Consider the following 21,401-nt stretch of genomic DNA (forward strand, 5'->3'; position numbering starts at 1 on the left):
CCGTGTTCTGCCAACAGCACCGGGTCTCTCCCTCTCTTCTTGTGCTGTGTGCAGTAGGTATTTAGTGTTGTGTGCACTAGTCAGTAGGTATAGGGCAGGCAGGAGGACGCCACAGTGGTGGGAGTTCAGTTGTAGTACGTTTTGTGGCGCGTGTTCTGAAACATTATCTGGATTGGAACTTTTTTTTTTTAAGTCTGAGAAAGTGGTGCATTATAGTAGTAGGCTACAAGCACATAGCTCTCATGCCATTCAAATGTTTTGAGTTTTATTTACTGAGGCATATTATATTCTATAAAATTATAATAAAGTAATTAACAATTAAACCATCCTCCTACTTACTTTCTAAACCCTCTATGCTTCTCTGTACAGGTGTACCCAGATGGTATTCGCCATATCCGAGCTGACAAGCGTGTGAATGAGTGGAAGACTCCTGGCAAAAAAACCATTGTCCGCTGTGCTGTGAACCAGCGTCAGGTTGTTATTGCACTCACTGGAGGGGAGCTGGTCTACTTTGAGATGGACCCGGTAAGAAAGTAGTTCATATCTTATGTAACTTCCACTTAATTTTTTTCAAGTCACAGATGGAATCGATGGAATCTCAAAAAGAAGTTCAGGGTCTATCTACTACAGCAGACATCAATCAAAAATTTTATTTTCATTTTATAACTCAACACTTTTTGCAAAATGCCAAGTTGGATACGTTTTTATTTACAGAACTATTGCAGTGCTTGTTCAAAATGTTTGGCTTGTGATATTGCTGCTTGGAGATTTTTTCAAAACCAAATTGTACCCCAAAATTACTGACAGAAGGACCCCATATTTAACATTTCCGCAGAGACGTTAATTTCCGTACAGGTTTAGTGGCTTGACAGTTAACGGGGAAGTAGGGGATTTGATTTGTGGGGGTATTTTGACGACGGTAATGTTATTAGTGAGCGGTAAATGTAATTAACAAGGGGTGTGTCCAATGAAAAGTACTGTGTCTGCCTAGTTCAGCTCTGTTATTTTCTCACATTGCCCAGCACTGTGAAGGAATCTCAGAGATTATGTTATATGTTGCCACTGGTTAGAAGTGGTGAATGTAGGCTACAGCTCACAGGAACGCAGAGTTTCCCGCAGCGCAAACCTTGTCACAGCAACGTAATACTAATATAGTGTCTGGCTTTTGTTTGATATTTAGTGTTTGCAAATAGCTTTTTATTGATTTTCTTCTTAGCATAAAAATAGACATGCAAAGCACAGCGCCTTTTTTCTTTACCTTATTCCACACAACAGTTCCAATGTTTCTGTCAGCTTGGCTTGTGCTCCAGGAAAACGAAGAAAAGAAAGTTTGGTATATTAAGCAATCATGTTGCCAACATTGGAAGCAGGAAAAGAGTCCGCTACTTTGCACATTTTTGTGTGTCTGAGGCATATTTCACATTTTAGCTGCCAAAGCTCCACTGCTCTGTGTGAGAAGGGGAGTGGCCAGCGGCTGGAGCGGCAAAAGCCAATGTAAGCTTCTTATACTGATATATTTAACAATATCTTTTGTATTTCTAATCCAAACAACGTCAAACTTGGCACTGTTCTTACTTGTTCCCATAGGAAAACACCTGTCAAGTTTGACATCTATCGGAGAGAAATCCGCATAACGCACAGACAGACAGACAGATGTTCCTGCAATTAATAGATAGATTTTGACACTGGTGAACTGAATGTGAAGACATGAAGTAGTAATACTTCTCTTCTTTTTGTTTCCTTTGTCTCTAGTCTGGCCAACTGAATGAGTATACAGAGCGGAAGGAGATGTCTGCAGATGTGGTTTGTATGAGCCTGGCTAACGTTCCACCTGGCGAGCAACGCTCGCGATTCCTGGCCGTGGGACTTGTTGACAACACTGTCCGAATCATCTCCCTGGACCCTTCGGTATGAAAAGAAACACTATTTTGTGAATTAAATAGACCAATCGGCACATAAAGAACACCCAGCATCCTGGCAAATTACTGTTAAATCTTGTGTGCGTTCACCCAGTCTAGTGTTGGGGGGGGGGGAATGTAATGTTATTGTCAGTTAAAGTACTGTAGTAGACGTACTCAGGGCTTAAAGTATTCTGGCACTGTGCCGGATCTCCGGTGTGCGGCCGTGAGGAAAAATAATAAATAAATAAAGGTTGTTGGCAACCTTCTGTATGTTGAAATAGTCTTCCCTCTGAATCTTTATCCTGTTTAGGACTGCCTACAGCCGCTGAGCATGCAGGCCTTGCCAGCCCAGCCAGAGAGTCTGTGTATTGTTGAGATGGGAGGGGTCGAGAAACAGGACGAACTTGGAGAAAAGGGAACCATCGGCTTCCTTTACCTCAACATAGGGCTTCAGGTATTCTTTGTCATTCACCTAACTGATTCAAGAAATTTTTATTAAATCACACTCCTGTAAATGCACACATAAGACATATATCCACACTGAATGTTTACATCGCCTCAGATTGATCTACTACTAAGTGATGGATCCAAGAGGAAAACTCTAATAGATCTAATCTATTACTACTATCTTATAGTAAATGCATATAACACAAGCACGCTTGGTCATAACAGTGAAGAGCCATTAATCTACATCTATAATACCGTTTATACCAAATTTGTTTTTGTTCTTTTTTTTCTTCAAATATTTGAATTATATTTGAATGCTCAAATTCAGCTTATTAATATTTACTACACTACTTTGGCTTATGCATTGCCAATGCCACTATCAGCGTATGGTTGTTTTCATGTTCTGTCCACTAGAGGGTCTTAAAACATTAGCCTTGAAGGGGAACCTTAGTCATGGCACATGGCATTTGTGGCACACTGCTTTGTTTACATTCATTTTCAACCACAAGCACACAGCGACAAATACAAATCAATAGAAAAGCCTGTAATGAAACATCATCTAACAAGTGTAGTGAAGTAGCTCTGTTGTACCGGTGCTCTGTTAGCACAATGACCGCATGCTTGATAGCATAGCTAGGATATCAATAAACAGAGTAGCCTATATCCACAACCTTCCAGTTCCAGGATTGCTCTGTGTTTTTTGTTTTTTTTAATTAACCAATGCATTTTTAAGGACAATGGTTAACTGCTTCTCAGATCTTTGCAAAGTAAATCCAGACCATTAGCTAGGCTGCAAGGCTATTCAGAAGCTATTGTGCAGCAACACTGGTGCTCTGTGCAGCGCTAAACGCCACCCATGAAGATTTTGTGATTATTTTTGTGAAATGCCAATAAACCGAGCAGGGTTTTCTCCATCCCAGAATGCTGTGTGGACTAGCCAGACCCTCCTCCGCAGCGCTGTGGAGGAAGGTCTGGCAAAGCGAGACTATACAGAGTAACATTAGTGTTAGCCACAATGCAATGCAACAGCATTGACTATGCCAAACGGTGCTTTATAAGCAACCTGTTTCTTGCATATTGTCACATTAATGATAAAATAGCTAGCGGACTTTGACAGCTGACGGGCAGCTAACATTAACATGAAGCTCCCAGCTAAGCGCCTGTAACTCGCAACACAGATTTGCGCGTATTCCAACGTGAGAAGGACGAGATAAGATAATGTTAGCCAACACATTTATAAACAAATACTAAGGGTGTGACGAGATCTCGTTTTACGAGATCTCGCGAGATTAAAACGTGACGAGATTTCTCGTCGAGGTGAAAAGTTGTCTCGTGAGGCGATGTGATGTCAGCGTGATGAGGCGTGAAATTACTATTGAAGATCCCCCTGCCACTTTTTTGAAATCCTTTGTTAGGAGTTAGGAGTGATTTCTCGTGTGAAATTGTCTTTACTGCATATAATTCATTAAATAGTAAAAAAAAGAAGTTAAATAACTTCATCATTAATAGTTGATTTCAAAATGCACTTTTGGCATTTTGTGATTTTTTCAGTTGAATAAAAAAACTATTTTCCATTCATTATTTCATCGAGGATTTCTTTAAATTAAAAAAAAAATCTCGTCTCGTCTCGTTCTCGTGAACCCAATCTCGTGATGTGTCTCGTCGTGGAGTAAGCGTCTCGTCCACCCCTAACAAATACACAACCAAATAGTATTTTAGCATTAGATTAGTATTGTTTATTTATTATATATTAATATATTATATATATAATAATATATTATATTATATAATATATATATAATATAATATATATATATATATATAATATTATATATATAAATTCATTCCAACAGCTTACACCATAACAGTATAGAAGACCATCTGTCATGTAGGCCATCCAGGAAAAGTATTAGGCTGGATATCTCAATTTTCCATAATCAAATTCTAAATCATCATCATTGTTCTAAGAATATCTGCAACAAGCTATGATCTCTAACCAGAAATTCAACCAAAAAATGACCCACAATCCCGAGCAGTAGTCAGGAGTTTTTGGATTAATATCATACACCTACAGTAATAAAAAAAAAAAAAAAAAAACAAAAAAAATCTTGGGCTAATAAGACAATCTGTTGGGATATAGATTCTAGATCTGGAATTGTGGTGTGTGTGTGTGTGTGTGTGTGTGTGTGTGTGTGTGTTTGGACCACTTTCTCAGAATGGTGTGCTGCTGAGGACTGTGTTGGACCCAGTGACAGGTGACCTGTCAGATACCAGAACGCGATACTTGGGGTCGCGACCTGTCAAACTCTTCAGAGTCCGGATGCAGGGACAGGAAGCTGTATGTAACTCATACTCAACATTTACATACAATTAATACACACACAAATAAAGGCTAATAATGCTGAAATAACACCAACTTATTTACAAAATTATACATCAGTTTGCTTTCATAAGTATGTTAATAAAATTATTTTTGCTGCCAATCAGACAAAGGAAGGAACTATGCCTGTTTTCCACATTCATAAATGTTATTCCGGTGGTCTAAGGCCAAGTTAAAAAACAAAATGTATGTAGGTATTCACCTTTTTTCAAATGTCAAATAATTGTTATGAATCAAGAATTGTCCGTATCTTCTTATTGACAGGTGCTGGCAATGTCCAGTCGCTCCTGGCTTAGCTATTCGTACCAGTCTCGTTTCCATCTGACCCCTCTGTCATATGAGACTCTAGAGTACGCCTCTGGCTTTGCCTCCGAGCAGTGCCCTGAGGGCATAGTGGCCATTTCTACCAACACATTGAGGTATGGATACTGTAAATACACACACATTGTAATTATGTTCCTCAGCCATGAATTTATAGCTGTGCAATGTTGTGTAGTACTAGTAGCCATTTTGAGTGCGAACCTTCCAGCCTTTGTTCAATATCACATCAGTAAATAAAAACTTACATAATGAATGCACCACATTTAACCGACACATAAGTACCTTTTATATTGTACTACACCTCCATCTTCTGTCATGATGTTGGTCTTACAGTTAAGTGAAATGTCTGGTGAAGAAGCATAGATCCAACTTTGCAGCTCAGCTGTACCCATCAAGTTAAAAATGATTTGTAACTGTCTTTCCCTTCTCCTCTTTTCTTCTCATTATCTGTCTGGCAGAATCTTGGCTTTAGAGAAATTAGGTGCCGTCTTCAACCAGGTGGCCTTTCCTCTGCAGTACACTCCCAGAAAATTTGTAATCCACCCAGAGACCAACAACCTCATTTTGATTGAGACGGACCACAATGCATACACTGAGGCAACCAAAGCCCAGAGAAAGCAACAAATGGCTGAGGTATGAAGTGCAATGCCAGGGGAATTATGGTGTAATGATCCTACTAGCTAAACTGAACTCTGCTTCTGGTATCTGACAAATACATTTATCAGGGCAGAAAGATCTGTTTTCAGAGATATTATTATGCTTCCAGTTTAAAGCTTAAAAAGAAGGACTTGATCGTTTGTAGCAGACACTTTGCTTTTGTCCCTTTTTGGAAGAGTAGTCCACTATGAGCATTCTGTGAGTTTCCTGTGGAGCATGATTGGTTCTTTATATGTCGAACTGTACTAGGGCTGACCTGAATGCTTTGAAGGTTTGATCGTTTCCATGGTAATCTACATCCAATGCAGTATTCAAATTAGAGCTGAGCAATTTGGAGAAAATTAAATATAATATCTTTGACCAATTACCTCTACCGATGTTGTGGCGATATTATAGAGTTGACAATTGGTGCGTTCGCTAAATATTTACACAATGAGATTTGAGATAAATAATCACCACTAATATGGATAGAATGATAAAGGGGGTTAGGGAGGGAAGGAGGGGTGGGGGTGTATGTGTGTAGGCTGAGGTGCGTCACTGTCCCAGGTACTGAAATCAAAAGACAGACAAAATGTCATAGCCTCCCTGACTTCATCCCGGCGCCTGGCCTGAGCTATCCTTTAACCTTACCAGCACCAAAACGGAAAATTTGACATCACAATAGTTTTTGCCAAATACCTCGATATCGTCATTGCAACAATATTGTAGGGTTGACAATAGGTGGTTTTACAAAATATTTACACATTGATATTTTAGATAAATAATCATCAATGTAGATAAAATTAATAAGTGGATAAAGGCAAATAATAGAACAGCTAGAGCAGTCTGTGAATTTCAGAAAAGTATATTACTACAGTAATTCAGCCTTTTATAAAAAGACATATTGCAACATTCAATATTAAAAAGAATTGGACTGATTAAACATTATCTGCTCATCAGGCAAATTTAGCAAAAAAATCTCAAAAGAACAGTAATGAATTATTATTATTATTATTATTACCAAATCAATGTCAGAAAAGACATACTATGTTTAAGTTGTACAATTCCTTTCTTTTTTTACCTGCCAGTTTCATTTCAACACCAGGATCTGTGTGTAGCCGCGTGCACGACATGACTCTGTCCAAATCTCCTTCAATAGCCTGCTTACCCGGACATTTATACACCCGATGAAAGCGACTGTGGACAGCGTTACTGTCAGGGTCATCCTTAAAAGTAGCAGCAGCAGTAGTAGTAGTAGTAGTTGTATATTTAGTCATCATAGAACAATAATTATAAACTGATCACATGGTAAACTCAAACAGTAAATAGTGACTGAAAAGGCTTAGGCTGAAGCAAAAGCTTATATATGCCATATATATATCATAATGCTCTTGCTGTGTGAAATAAAATTGACCCAACCATTGAATCATAAAGTCTAAAAATGCTGGAAATCCAAGGTACGGATACATGATTGTGTTAACCACATACCCTAAAACCTTTCCTGCTGACTCTGCAACTGCTTTTCTTCCCTCTGAAAATCTTATATTTTCATTAAAAAAAGCAAGATCTCTAACTTATAAAGATGGTCTGTCGCAATTGTGGGTCTCCACCTGCGTGAAAGATTTCACGAGCAGCAAGCTGTTAGTCAAAATGCTGTGGTATCCCCTTCAGCTAACCCACTGTGTTCTTTGTTTTTTGCTGCTGCGTCTGTAGGAGATGGTGGAAGCTGCTGGTGAGGATGAAAGAGAATTGGCTGCCGAGATGGCCGCTGCCTTTCTAAACGAGAATCTCCCAGAAGCCATATTTGGTGCACCTAAAGCTGGAGCAGGACAGTGGGCCTCGCTGGTGCGTCTGGTCAATCCCATACAGGGTTCAACTCTGGACCAGGTGCAGCTGGAACAGAATGAAGCTGCCTTCAGGTGAGCAGGTTTATTTCCGTGGCTTTGTACAGCCGGAAAAGTACATAATCACGGTCAGATAAGCAATAAACGAAAAGATATATGGGAAGCAAAACGGAAGGAGGTCAATCAAACAAAAATAAGGTTCATTGCCATATCGTCAAGGGCAGGAGTTTCAAACTCATCTACACAAAGGGTCACTCTAAGAAATCCGATGGGCCAGACATATGTCATTTTCTGACATTCTTTTATTTAATCCAAAAAGAAAAAAACATATCTTTGAATATATTGTATGTACTTCCTTTACATATGTAACCCATATCTCACAACTCCTGTCTTTACTTTTCATGTGTTTGATATTTTTCAGTGTTGCAGTGTGTCGTTTCCCCAACACAGGAGATGATTGGTATGTTCTGGTGGGTGTTGCCAGAGACATGATTCTCAACCCCAGATCAGTGAGCGGCGGCTTTATCTACACCTATCGGCTCATCAGTGGAGGGGAGAAACTGGAGTTCGTGCACAAAGTGGGTTTGACACTAAACTGAACTTGAATGAAATGATATGTCAATTTTTTTTTCTTGTATATAATAATTTTTACATGCAAACCACTTTAAACAACTTACTTACAAAGGTACTTTCAAACTCACTCATTCAAAGAAGAGCATGCTTACACAATGTGCTAGTCTAAACCTCTTGCTATTATTTGCAAATGGGTGGAACAGGTTGGATTGGTACTTCAGATGTTGTGGCGTGATTATAGGTTTGACAATTAGTGCTTTCTCAAAATATTTACACAATAAGATTTAAGAAAAGAACGTCAAAAGTGCAACAGGCAGGACAGCCCTAGTAGTGTTAAAGGTCCAATATGTTATATATATTTACTGTAATAAATCAACAATTACCCCCAATGCGTCATCAGATATTAAGGAAACATGTTAAGTTGAAATACTATCTTTTCTAATGCTAAAGCCAGTATTTTCTCCTTTTGAAATTTCCGTTCTGTGACGGAATTTCTTTTTGTGTTTTGGCCTGTATGTTATTAACTGCCCAGTTTGATGGCATATGTACCTGTAAAAAAAGTAAACGCAGCGCGATACAAACGTTGGTACAGCCATGAAAGCAGCGAACAGCATTAACGGAGATAGATTCCACCCGACCTAAAAAAGCGGCATGTTTCGAACAGTTGCGAGACAAAACAAACCCCGGGTAAATATTAGAGATGTATTTGAAAAATGGACACAGCTTAAAGTAAAAAAGGATGCAGATTTGGCTGATTTCCTCCTGAACAGGTAGCAAAGCATTAGGTTCAGGATAATTTATCACATTTACAAGAGACGGGCATCATATATAATTTCAACATTTGTGGAATCACATTGAATTATATAGCTAGAGTACCTGAGTTGGTTTTTCTTTGCAAAAACAATTGATAAACTGTCAGTAAAGTGATCCCTACTGGTCCTGGCTAACACATCATGCTAATCCTGCTACTGTCACCGGACGGCCAGGTTAGCAGGCCACAGCTGTTTACAACGTGTAGCCTATTCAGCGCCGTAGCCGACATTGAGTTATTTAAGCCAAGAGAGGGGAGCTGTAAATCGACAAGAGCGTACCGTAATTCTAAGCGAAAAGGTGTGTCTTGTCAGTTGGGTACAGAGCTCCGCGTGAGCAAAGGCTTTTATGACCTCCAGTATAGCCAGCATCTAACATTAGCTACTTGGCTGTGAGTAATGTCTAGCAACATTGTTGGATGCTGCAGTCTCAGCCTGGCAACATCCATGAACTTCAAGTCTGGGGAGAAGGGGGTGGGGAAGACGACTCTCTCCAGTATTTTGAATTTGTTCTGCAGTAACTATTTTAAACACTAGCTGTCAGTATTACATATTGCACCTTTACACAGATGTTACTGCCCCTGGCACCATGGTCTTCTCTCCGGGCGATTCCCCAGAAATTTAAACAGGGTGGACGCCATCAGGGTGAATCAGCCCACATGTGTTTGTTACCTGACGTGGATTAACAAGGGAAGTGAGTCATGAGTGGTGGCAGCCACTTCTTTTTTACGTTAGAGGAATTTCCCAACCACTTAACCAGATTGAATATTTTAGATGAGTCTATCTGGTCTAAACTTTTTTTTACCCAAATCCTTCATGCCCACGTTGACACACTCAGGTACAACATGTTAACACATTTATGACTACAGACCAATCTCTGATAACAAACACTGCCATGGGCACACAGGTTAATGTATTTCCATGTGCATGATGCAATCAACATAGCCTGGGTCTGGATATCTTTCAACAGAACTCTTAACAAGTCTACCAGTGGATTCATTTAGATTTAACTTGAAATTAATAAGAATATGCATTCAATAACCTGTTTTGGAAGAGGGATAACTTCACTGAGTAGTAGTTATAAAAAAGAAAGAAAGTTTTCTTTAATTGTTATTCCATTTATTTTAATGTAAACATCAACACAGTTTCTAATTATATGAATTTCGTTGAGAAACGAGATTCTCTATTTTTAATTATTGTTAAATTGTGTTAAAAAGATGTAAAAAGAAACATTGATTCAGTTTGACGGGTAAACCGATCTGATGGCCGCAAAAATGTGTCTGTCACTGAGGTGACATTTGGTAAAGGGGAGGGCAGTAAAAATTTACTGTTGACATATTCAGAAGTAGGCAATCTTAAATCATATCTTGTGACCCTTGGATGTCATACCCCTATTTCCCACCCTGTTTCCAGTATGCCTCACGCTGTCATCTGTCTGGTAAAGGTGAAATGTGTCAGGTGACATTTTTGAAAGTTGACTCTCTGACACTAAAAGCATTTGCATCAGTAAAAAAGTACATTTGAAATACTGCATCTAACTGCATTCTTAATGGAAGAGTAGTGTTTTTGTTTTTGTTTTTTTTTATAGCTTTTTCAAAGACAAATCAAAAGATTTGCATGGCCTAAAAAAGATCCAAAATGTTGTTGTCTTCTTCACTGTTGAATCTGAGCTAATGTGACAAGGTTAATGCAACCTCCAATCTGAAGTGAGTAGGTTGTAAGGGATCAACTACACAGCAACCAAAATGGCGTACCATCCTTTTCACAGATTTACCATCTGTTCTGGCTTAAAGTTACGTCAGTTTTAAGGATGTATGTCCCAGCAGGGCAATTCACCTCTAAACATGCCAGCTATCGTAGGCCTTTGTAAAGGCCTTAGAAAAAAGTAAAGAGGGCTGACTTGAATGTTCATCTCTGCTCACCTAGACCTCATCCATATTGATAAATGGACCTTAGAAAAGGCAAAACATACTGTAACAAGGCACTAAGTGATTATCCAGACACATTTTTACTTCTGAACACTAATCTTTAAAAAATATATAATTTACTAAAATGTGGCAATTGTCATAATATCCAATCTTTTATGTTTATGTCCAAAATTCAATGAATGGGTTTTAAATTCAATTTCACTTTCTTTGCTTTTTGATTTTCAATTCTTTCTTAAAATCTGATTTTAAGAATTTAGTTAATCTGCCTTTGTCAGCCTTTTTCGGCCGATTCAACTGAATCGGTGGCGGTCGGCCGTACCTCAAATTTGTCTGTGGCTGTTCATCTTGAAACCGAGAGTGAGGAAAACACACAGGCGACTGTGAAAGGCGCTAACACATGCACATGTACTTTTTCATCTCATCTAATCAATCCAATACACATACAAGCTGTCAGTATACTGGTCAAAAATGACATTTGAATGTTCCTTCTAAAAATCTCTACATACCTACACATTACAAAATAAACTAACCTTAATAAACTAATCTCCTATACTGAGATATTTAATATAAAGGCCGTAATAGATTTAAGATGGCTAAGATGGCATAATTTTCTCTGCTTTGTCCGCCCAGAAAATTTGGTCCACCCATGAAAGATGTGAAAAAGTGGCAAAAAAAAAGCTACAGACTCATAAATGGCTCATAGTAAGGAAAGCTCATTGTGGGACTGGCTCTAGTGGTTGTAATTCTGCACCAAGGCTGAATTTTGGGAAGAAGACTTCAGATATGGTATTAGGAGACCACTAAGGTCTATATAAAAGCATCCAAAGAGCACCATGTCATAGGACCTTTTTAATTCTAACAATGTTTAATCACACGGCTTTGTCACATTATAGGAAAGGACATTGCTATCCCCAGATTAGTGACAATGGCTAATTTTTGGTAACCAGTGTATGATGAAGGCATGTTGGGCGGAAATGTGATCTATTTCTGTTTAAACAAAGCTGCTGCAACTCAACCTAAATGCATGCGAGTGTTGCCTAAAATGATCTGATTAGCTGCAGTTAATTAATTCTGTGTTTTGATTGGCAGACCCCAGTAGAGGACGTGCCTTTGGCCATTGCTCCTTTCCAGGGACGAGTCCTGGTGGGAGTTGGGAAACTGCTGAGAATCTACGACCTGGGAAAAAAGAAGCTACTTCGCAAGTGTGAAAACAAGGTAAGTCAAGGACCCAAACACACATGTTTTCTGTGAGGTCTTGCTGTGAATTTGACAGTCACTTTGTGTGTTAAGCAAAGCTGCTCAGAAGTCAGTTTTGTCAAATGAGGTTTTTAAATCTCAAACCTACCTGTATTAACCACATTTCTCTTAACTTAATGTGACAAAAGAAACTCGATTACAGGTCAATCCAAAGTTGTACTAGCTTGCCATTAAACTACTGACTGAGGGTAACCTCAATTCCTTTGTAGATAAATAACCTGAACACTGGCTTTTCCCTTCTGCAAAGAGAGAATTTTTTTCTGGCCATGCACAGCCGCGCTGGTTTAAATAAGTTGAATTGTTTACTTCAATAATGAGTCTCCTGCTCTTTTGCCTCTTCGTTTTGAAGATTAGATATACTTCTGCAGCATGTCAATTTAAAATGAATCACAGCAAAGTGCTTCCTTTTCTACAAAGAATAAACAACTTTCAACCTGGGTATTTTTCTCTCCAAATATCAGTATAACTGACAATCACATCCATGTGCATCGGTATAAGGGTGTCTCCCTTTTTGTTTACAGAGGCTTTGTGTTCAGGCGTTAAAAGTTATGTCATTGACATAGTTGACACAGTTGTCAAAATATACATTTTGGAGTTTCTGAGCACTAGTGGCATTGAAGATGTTTTAGTGCTGTTAAAAAATAAATAAATATAGCAAGAAGGTGTTGACATTGCTGGTTTATAGACTGTTTATTAAAAATAAACAGGCTTTTCAAATATTTGAGGTAGACCAGATGCATGATTTGCTTTGTAGTTGATACCACATACACACAAGTGTATGTGCTGCAGTTGTGGACTTTACCCAGCTGAGGCTTGTACTGGTTTTACTTACCTGTTTTGGTTATGTTATTCAAAAATAACCAACGGGAACGATGGACAGTACTGCAAACTACAGCTCGCAGAACAAGACTACATCACATCGTGTTTTCCTTTGTCCAAACAAATGCAATTTTCATCCACAGTATACATGTCATGACTTTTGAGTGGACTTTATTGCTCTCATATTTAGCACGTTCCCAACCTGGTGACTGGCATCTACACAATTGGCCAGCGTGTGATTGTGACTGACGTTCAGGAGAGCTTGTTCTGGGTTCGTTACCGACGCAACGAGAACCAGCTCATCATCTTTGCCGATGACACATATCCCCGCTGGGTGACCACGGCCTGTCTGCTCGACTACGACACCATGGCCTCTGCTGACAAGTTTGGGAACATCAGCATTGTAAGTCTGGGGACACTAATTGTTGGTTGTGGGAATATCTTACTTGCATTTAATGGCAGAGAATAGGCACAAATACCTCCTTTGTAGCATTTGACTCAAAAACATCAACAGTGATCGTAACACACAAAAAAAATCTTCTGGAGCCCAGTTGGACTGACGAGCTAAATAAATTCATGTCTTCATTTTTTATTTAATTTTCTCAGGTGCGTCTACCCCCCAACACCAGCGATGATGTGGATGAAGACCCCACAGGGAACAAAGCTTTATGGGACAGAGGCCTCCTTAATGGAGCATCACAGAAGGTAAAACCGTTGTTCGTCAAACCTTTGAGGCTTCTGAAAGTGTACAAACAGGTCACGGTTACATTAATCTAAATTTTTTTTTTCCCCTTTTGTCTGTGGTCTCTAACAAACAAAAAATATCTAGCATACTCTAGGGACCAGCGATACAGATTAGAGCCCAACCGACATCGGCCCATATTAGGCATTTCCCGATACATTGGTATCTGCATTTATGATTCCAGATTTAAAAATAAATAAATATATATATATATATATATATATATATATAAATGATAATTTATAATGACAAATGATTCTGATAAATGAATATTTAAAAAATAAAAACAAACTGTCAAACATGTTATGTGCGTTGCATAGTTTGTCCACCAAAGGCTACAATGGCCCTGTTGGCAACACAGATTTTTTGTTTCGTTCAAAGGACTTTAAGTTTCATATCTTAATTTTGTATTTTAATACATTTTATTTATCAGACCTTTAATATAGTTTGATGTTCCACTGTTCTGTTGTGAAAATAAAGCAAATCATTATCATATTATTTTAGTGAGAACTCCTAAATAACTACAAATAACTAATGTTAGGGAAATCTGTTGATGTTTTGTAATGCGTTTCTGGATTTTTGTATTGGATTTTCAAATAACCAAATGTTTGTATCCGTATCGGCCTTAAAAATCCTTTATCGGTCTGGCTCTATAATCCACATATTAACCCACGTTCCCTTCCACTTTTGGTGTTCCTGCGTACTTACTAACCAGCTATTGGGTCGCCGGTGAAAGCACTCCTGTAATCTTCTCTGTCCTGCGGTTGTCTCTGTCATGCTGCTGGCCCTACGTATCCATACATTTTTGCCCGTAACTTTACTGGGGATAGCTTTCATTTTGGGGAAAGGCGGCTTGGCGTGCTCCTTTACCTTGTTAGAATAAGCTAGGTTAGCCTCCTTGTGTTTGTTTCTCAAATGTAGGCTACTTTCAAATTCGTGGGATGTTTCCCTCTAACAAACTGTCCACATACGTATTTTACCACCTTACACTGCAAGGCACTTGCTTTTATCTGACAAAGTCACAATCAAATAGGACTCTGCCTCTTCCTTCCGACTTTCGATACCGCCATGATGCCAGGCACGGACTACGTTTTTTGTGTTCCTCTTTACCTGGAATGTCTGAATTTTTACAGTCTTTTCTACAGGAAATGTCACGTTTGGAAAGATAACGTTACTGCTGTATGAAAGACATTGACAAAGACGAAACCTGCCCTGGCAGCGCTGGTTTGAATGATTCATTCCAAAAAGTCAGGCCTGTGCACTCTTCTGCCTCCTCCACTGTTCTGACCTCCAACTGCAGACACACACAGACACAACACACATGCACATACACAAAGTGCATAACATTGCGAACCACAAGTTTGACCTACTCACAGATGCAAGTGTATGTGTGTATACACACACACTCATCCCATATTTAAATTCTGGTCAAAAACTGTTTAGGTAGCAGATGGACCGGGAAAGTCCCTCAAATGTAGACATAATGAGTTGGTCCCAGTTGTCATTGTGACACATTGTTTGTCAGCTATTTCTGCCTCTGTGCACATTGATTGAGAATTCCATTTGTGTTTGGAAATGTATCCGTGTCTGCGTTTATATATAGATAGAGAGAGCACATCTGGCTGGATGAACTTAATTATCCATACATGGCTGGGCTAAATGCGGTCTTTTATTAAATTAGATGCATTCCACTTTTATTGGATTTATGTATCTCAAAGGATCAAGGTCAGGGAGACAGAGCTGTCTGTTGAGTAAAAGGAAAAGACTGACCGTCTTAAACCCAAACATCTGTGTGGGTGGGTGGGGGAGATTGGGTGACTTCTGTCATGATGTTTACCGGGAGTTCTTCCCTAAGGCTCGATTAGCCTGGGCTGACTTACTTTCCTCAGCTCCTCAGCATTTAAGACCTTTTTGTATGTCTATTCATTCTGTTAAAACACATAATATTTTGCAAGTTGAAGATCAAGATTAAGCTACACAAATATTATTAGTTTTCCACTATGTGTAGAATTGGATACCAGTGGTAGCTGTGTAGGATTGTTTCCGACTCGTGTGAGCAAAACATTTTGAATGGCTGAGTGTTGTAAAGTACCAAACTCAAAATGAAGGGTAAAAAGATAGCCATTATCATTTCCAAAATTCTCAACATGTTTCTATCTAACGAAATATTCAGTTTTAACCCATAGTTGTTGGCGTTTTAGCCAATCATAAACAACATTTTTCCTGCGGTCAAAAAGGTGTTTGCTCTCCTGCTTTATTAATGAATTAATGGGCTGGTCTAGAAGCAATCTAACAGCACCATAAATTACATTTCTATAACCAAATTGAATTTAAAAAAACAAAACAAAAATACAATTTTAAAATAAAACATGAAAGACATTCAAAGTGTTATTTGAAGAAAAAAAAAACTTTTGATAGCAGCTTTGATGCAAGTGGCATTCGGTTTAGCCTTTTGTCGTCTTATGTCTGTGCTCTGGGCTTTATGTTTAATCTTGAGAAGGACGCATTAATCCCCTCTCAGGAGACGTTGTTGTTGGTCTCATCCAGACCTGTTTCACACCAGAGGGAAGCTAAGTTCTGTACATTTCTGTCTCAGTTGTCTTTCTTGCGCGTATTCTTGGTCTCATGGCATTAGTGTCATATGTCCTGAATGCAGTTTACTCAGACTAATACTGTGGTTATATTGCTCCTGAATGCTGCCTTTGTGTCCAGGGTACACCCTGGTTATGACCTCTAATTATTGGCAAAACTTTTTTTTGATGATTATTGGATTAGATTTGACCATCCGGACAAATTTTCTCTAAGCAGAGGTTGACTATGTCTTCTTTGTGACCTGGGTACAGAGGCCACTGTTCATGTACTTTATACTTACATGTAGAAGGATCTTGGGACTTGCATGGCTTCAATGACACATCTACTGTCTTATTATATTATCTGATTCCTTAATATCTTAACCTTGGGATTTTCCTATTAGACTGTCACAGGTCCTCATATTCCACTGATCAGAATAATTGCCCAGTCGGAATAAAAATGCCCGTAACCACATCAAATGGAAGTGACTGGCCCAATCAGAAGAAATTGTCATTTGGTTGAGAGCATTTTTACTCTATCAGTTTGGAGAATTTCCAAAATGTAGCTGTTATTTAAATAAATAATTGACACATTCTGGTGATGTTGCCATTGAAAGTTTATCCAAGGACCTACCCAGCTTCATTTGAACATAAATAAATGAACAAAAAATTGTCTATTGAGCTTCACTAGAGCTGCAAAGAGGAAGCTATTAGTTGATGGTGTTGGTAGTGGTGGTGATGGCGCAGTAGAAATGACACATGCCCTAGTTGCTCCAGAGGCATACAACCTCTGATATATAGCAGTTTTAAGTCGCTTTGGACAAAAGTGTCAGCTAAATGACATGTAATGTTGTCAACTATTAAATTAATTGACAACCATTTTGATGATTGAGTATTCAGTTTGAGTTATTTTTTATGATAAATTCTCTGATTCAAGCTTAAATGTGAATATTTTTTGTTTCTTTACTCCATGAACGTAAACCGAATATCTTTGTGGACAAACACATTTTTCTGACATTTTTTATTCCACAAACAGATTACTCAACAATGAAAATAATTGTTTGCCGCCCTGAGCTTGACAAGCCGGGCCACGTCAACTAGCATGAAACAGCTGATAGACAGCAACTAGTGCGCTGCCAAAACGTTTTCCGTTCCAGAATTTCCGTTCCGTGAGGGTGAATACTAGACACAAATAGACTAGACAATAGTAATTGTTTGGGTCACGCCGTACATGGTGTCCTGTACCAAATGGTTCAGGGCAAATATAGGTACCATTACACCCTAAAATATTATCTGCATACATACAGTATATTATCTGTTTGTGTCTGGCTGATGTGATCATAAGGGTGAATTCTTCCACACACTACCACATGGCTTTCTTTCTCTTCCCTCATTGGCTGTCCAGGCTGAGGTGATAATGAACTACCACGTAGGAGAGACGGTGTTATCCCTCCAGAAAACCACTCTGATCCCTGGGGGTTCAGAGTCCATGGTCTACACCACTCTGTCTGGAGGCATCGGCATACTGGTCCCATTCACCTCGCATGAGGTAACGCACACAGACAAAATGACATAAGGCTTATGTATCATTGTGGCCCGCAAAATACACACAGTCTCCGTCTCATGTATTGATAAATTTGATTACTCAAAATTTTCTCATCTCCTTTTTCCTCATTGTACTTTTTTGCCCATTATTTGGCTGCTCCATTTCTTTCTTCTTTTCTTATTTCGCTCTATTCCTGGTCTTTTTGTTTAGGACCATGACTTCTTCCAGCATTTAGAGATGCATATGCGCTCTGAGTTCCCCCCACTGTGCGGCAGAGACCATCTCAGCTTTAGATCCTACTACTTCCCAGTGAAGGTTGGTAATTGTTTTAACACTTTTGTTTTTGTTGTTGTAAACATCTCATCTTATCCGATTACCTCCTTCAGATGTGGTATATTTTATAATTTTTTGTTGTCTCGGGTTTTCTCTCCAGAATGTGATTGACGGAGATCTCTGTGAGCAGTTTAACAGTATGGACCCTCACAAGCAGAAAAGTGTGGCGGAAGAGCTGGACAGAACGCCACCCGAGGTCTCTAAGAAACTGGAGGACATTCGCACTCGCTACGCCTTCTAGGCATACATCTTCATGATCCTTATTACATGGAAACATACCACAAGCTGTCACATGCACCTCTTTGCCAACTTAAATACCCGGAATCTAAAACCTATAACTAACTAAAACTAAGCGTGTGAAGATACACCAACACAGCATTGACGTCATCTCCCTCCCCATGTACATACTTACCGGCTCACTTACTGAGAACTTTTACATTTTTCACACCTCCCCTATGCTGTTGTCAGCAGAAACCACACACATACACAGCAACACCTTTGCATGGAAACATGGCAGTTCAGATCTCATACATTGCAAGATTGTGTTGCCAAAATTCCCTCAATTCATTCGAACAACGGTGTGAACAGAATTCACACGCACCCAATTGCGCGACGAGTAACTGTCTGCACCCTAAGAGTACACACATGCGGACCCTAAGAAGGGGAGGGTAGTTATGGACTGTAGAGGTCAGGTTGCCTGGACAGAAGACACTTGAGGCTGAGAATATTTTTAGTATTTTTTGTTTAGTAAGAAGGTGTGTTTCACTTTGTGTGTCTTTTTGATCTTAGCTAAATTAAACAAGCATGTTTTTGTATGGTATGATTTGTTTAATGCGTATTGATTACAATTATGTTATGATGCATTTACCATAGTCCACAATGGTATTGTTAAGTCCTAGCCCCTCGACCTACCTGTCTGTCTCACAACATGTTGGCCCCAGGCTCATTAAAGCATATTGCTTACTTGCAACTGGGAAGCAAAATGAAGCCACCGACTAACCCACTCTAAGCCTTAGGCCATGGTTCAGGCAGTGTTGCCATACTGTGGCATTAGACGACGGCTGAACTCAGACTAAATAAGTGGGTGGAAGAACACTGAAGGTTTGCGCTGGGTGTTGTTCTTCTCAGTTCTGTAAATTCCCAACCTCAGCCACAGGCACAGACATAGCATTCCTCAGTAGTCACTGAATTTTGGGGGTTTTGGGATGGGGGCAGTGGTTGGTTTTTGTAAATAAATTTTTGTGCTTTATAATACCATGTGTTTTTGTCATTTCCTGCCACTGTGTGGAGAACCATCACTCAGCCAAAGGATTCATAAATGCAGTTGTCTCAATAATTAATACATCAGAGGGCCAATATTAAGTTTTGTAATTTTGTCATGGCGTTAGCATTGGAGCAGAATGTATGCAGTGTTTTAATTAAAAGTTATATACCTTAAATGTATAATATACAGTGTTGTCCTTAAAAAACAATGTAAAGAATAATAGACAAATAATCCCTCTTAATCAACAATTATGACCCTCTACCAGTGTGTGGTGGTGTCGGTATCTGCGGAGACCTTGCCCTTTGCCTGGATGATTTCTTATTTTGCTGAGTGTGGGATCTTTGTGTGTCAGCTAAGAGCCTTTGGGCCCCGATTGGGTGTGTAACCCCCAACAGCGGGCTGGTTGTGCGATCTATTCTTATTCCTAACTCCTCCTTTGCCCATCAGCTTCTCATACCGGTGCAGAAGTTTAAATGACAGACACACAAATGGACAGATGACGCTCTGCATTCGCTCATAATACCTTCCTGCTGAGGTGTGGGTGTTTATTATTTGTGGTTTAGACCATAACCATTGTTGAAACAATCCAGAAATGTTCTATTTCTCTGATTCACTGCCTTGTTCAGGGCTCCTTCCATCATCATTCACTCTAGCTCCCTCGACCACCGATGTGCTCGCTCTCTCTCTTTCTCACACACATTTGGTGAGATGCAGACACCACAACAAATACGAGGGGAATGGTTTGTCACAGTAACAAACACTCCGCTACAATGAAGTCCTCACATCTGGCTCAGTGCTTCTGCACATAAGGCGTTTGGCTGCTGTGGGAGAATAGCAGAAAACTTGCCAGACAATACCTTCCCTTTTAAAACAATGGCATTGTTTTATAAAACAACCACGTAGGCAGCATTTTAAAAAACAACATGGTGCTCTGCAGTGAATTTCCAGAGGATGTGCTGCTAATTTGAGGAGAGAAGTAGATAGGGCACAGAACTGTATGCAGGGCACGGACATTTGCATATAAATCAACATAACTTTTCCACCCAACTTATATCAAAAGTGAGAATCAAGTTAAAAGAAATCTAACATACCCGCCGAATAATTTTAACTCATGTTAGCAATGGAAAAGAAAACTCAGATGACAGTTAAAGTACATGTTATATTTAAAATGACAATAAAAATAAAAGTCATTCACCTAAAAAGGCTGCATCTGAAACTTTCTCAGTACATACAGCAGTTTATACTTTACTGCATATCCGACCATATAAACACCACCAATAATTTATCAGTAATAATGAGCCAATATTGGCTGCTAACTGTGTTGCCTCGGACTCTAAACAGATTTAACTGACACACAACTAATGGTTTGGTTTTTGTCACACAGTATAATAACAAACTGCTTGTGGTGTGCAATTCCTTGTCCAAACATGATTTTTTTTAAAGCAACACTGCAACTTTCTCAGGAAAAAAAAAATGAAATGAAGTTAAATACTTGATGACTCCCAACCTCATGGGAGAAGACATCTAATAATGTAAACTGAGTCGATGGCACTTTGAATGGCTGAGTTACTTCCTTCACGCTTCATTTAAAAGTTACAACCCCGGCCAACAATTTAGTACCTATGCTAAACAAAATCCATTTAACTTGACTATAGAATAATGGACTAATATAAGTTTTGTTACAGAGTATGGCAAATGGGAACTTCCGTGGTCATGCTACTACATCTTGATCAGACAAGTTGGTGCCACATCTTTACTATCCCCCTCAGATGTGTCACTCGTTTTGGACTGCATGGCCGTCATGGGTCGTGACTCAGCTCCTTAATCACACATTACTCTGACACTTCTACATAAATCTTTGGGGTTGTTTTTTTTTTTCCCAGATGTTCAAAGCAATTAACCTTGACTGGGGCTTTAAAGTTGAGACTGTCTGTGCTTCAGTACTTATGTACTCTTCTCACCAGAGAAGGGTTGATGAAATCTTCTGTTTTAGTTGCAATGTCTGCATAACTTCATTATGATGAAATATAA

The 21,401-nt window shown here is 39.1% G+C and overlaps 1 protein-coding gene across 1 annotated transcript in view; it reads left to right on the forward strand.

Annotated features, from left to right (window-relative positions):
- The window catches only part of sf3b3 (splicing factor 3b, subunit 3), a 30,362-nt gene extending 10,999 nt beyond the window's left edge, over positions 1-19,363 (forward strand). The window contains exons 14-27 of the mRNA XM_032522745.1: positions 370-525; positions 1,753-1,908; positions 2,212-2,355; positions 4,564-4,686; positions 4,993-5,147; positions 5,508-5,682; positions 7,399-7,604; positions 7,951-8,107; positions 11,929-12,054; positions 13,106-13,318; positions 13,522-13,620; positions 17,633-17,776; positions 17,984-18,088; positions 18,207-19,363. Of these exons, the coding sequence (XP_032378636.1) occupies positions 370-525; positions 1,753-1,908; positions 2,212-2,355; positions 4,564-4,686; positions 4,993-5,147; positions 5,508-5,682; positions 7,399-7,604; positions 7,951-8,107; positions 11,929-12,054; positions 13,106-13,318; positions 13,522-13,620; positions 17,633-17,776; positions 17,984-18,088; positions 18,207-18,347 (2,100 nt within the window). The 3' untranslated portion in view covers positions 18,348-19,363. The remainder of the gene's footprint in view (positions 1-369; positions 526-1,752; positions 1,909-2,211; positions 2,356-4,563; positions 4,687-4,992; positions 5,148-5,507; positions 5,683-7,398; positions 7,605-7,950; positions 8,108-11,928; positions 12,055-13,105; positions 13,319-13,521; positions 13,621-17,632; positions 17,777-17,983; positions 18,089-18,206) is intronic.
- The last annotated feature ends 2,038 nt before the right edge of the window (positions 19,364-21,401 follow it).

The sequence above is a fragment of the Etheostoma spectabile genome, chromosome 8 (assembly GCF_008692095.1).
Source record: "Etheostoma spectabile isolate EspeVRDwgs_2016 chromosome 8, UIUC_Espe_1.0, whole genome shotgun sequence".
NCBI lineage: Eukaryota > Metazoa > Chordata > Actinopteri > Perciformes > Percidae > Etheostoma > Etheostoma spectabile.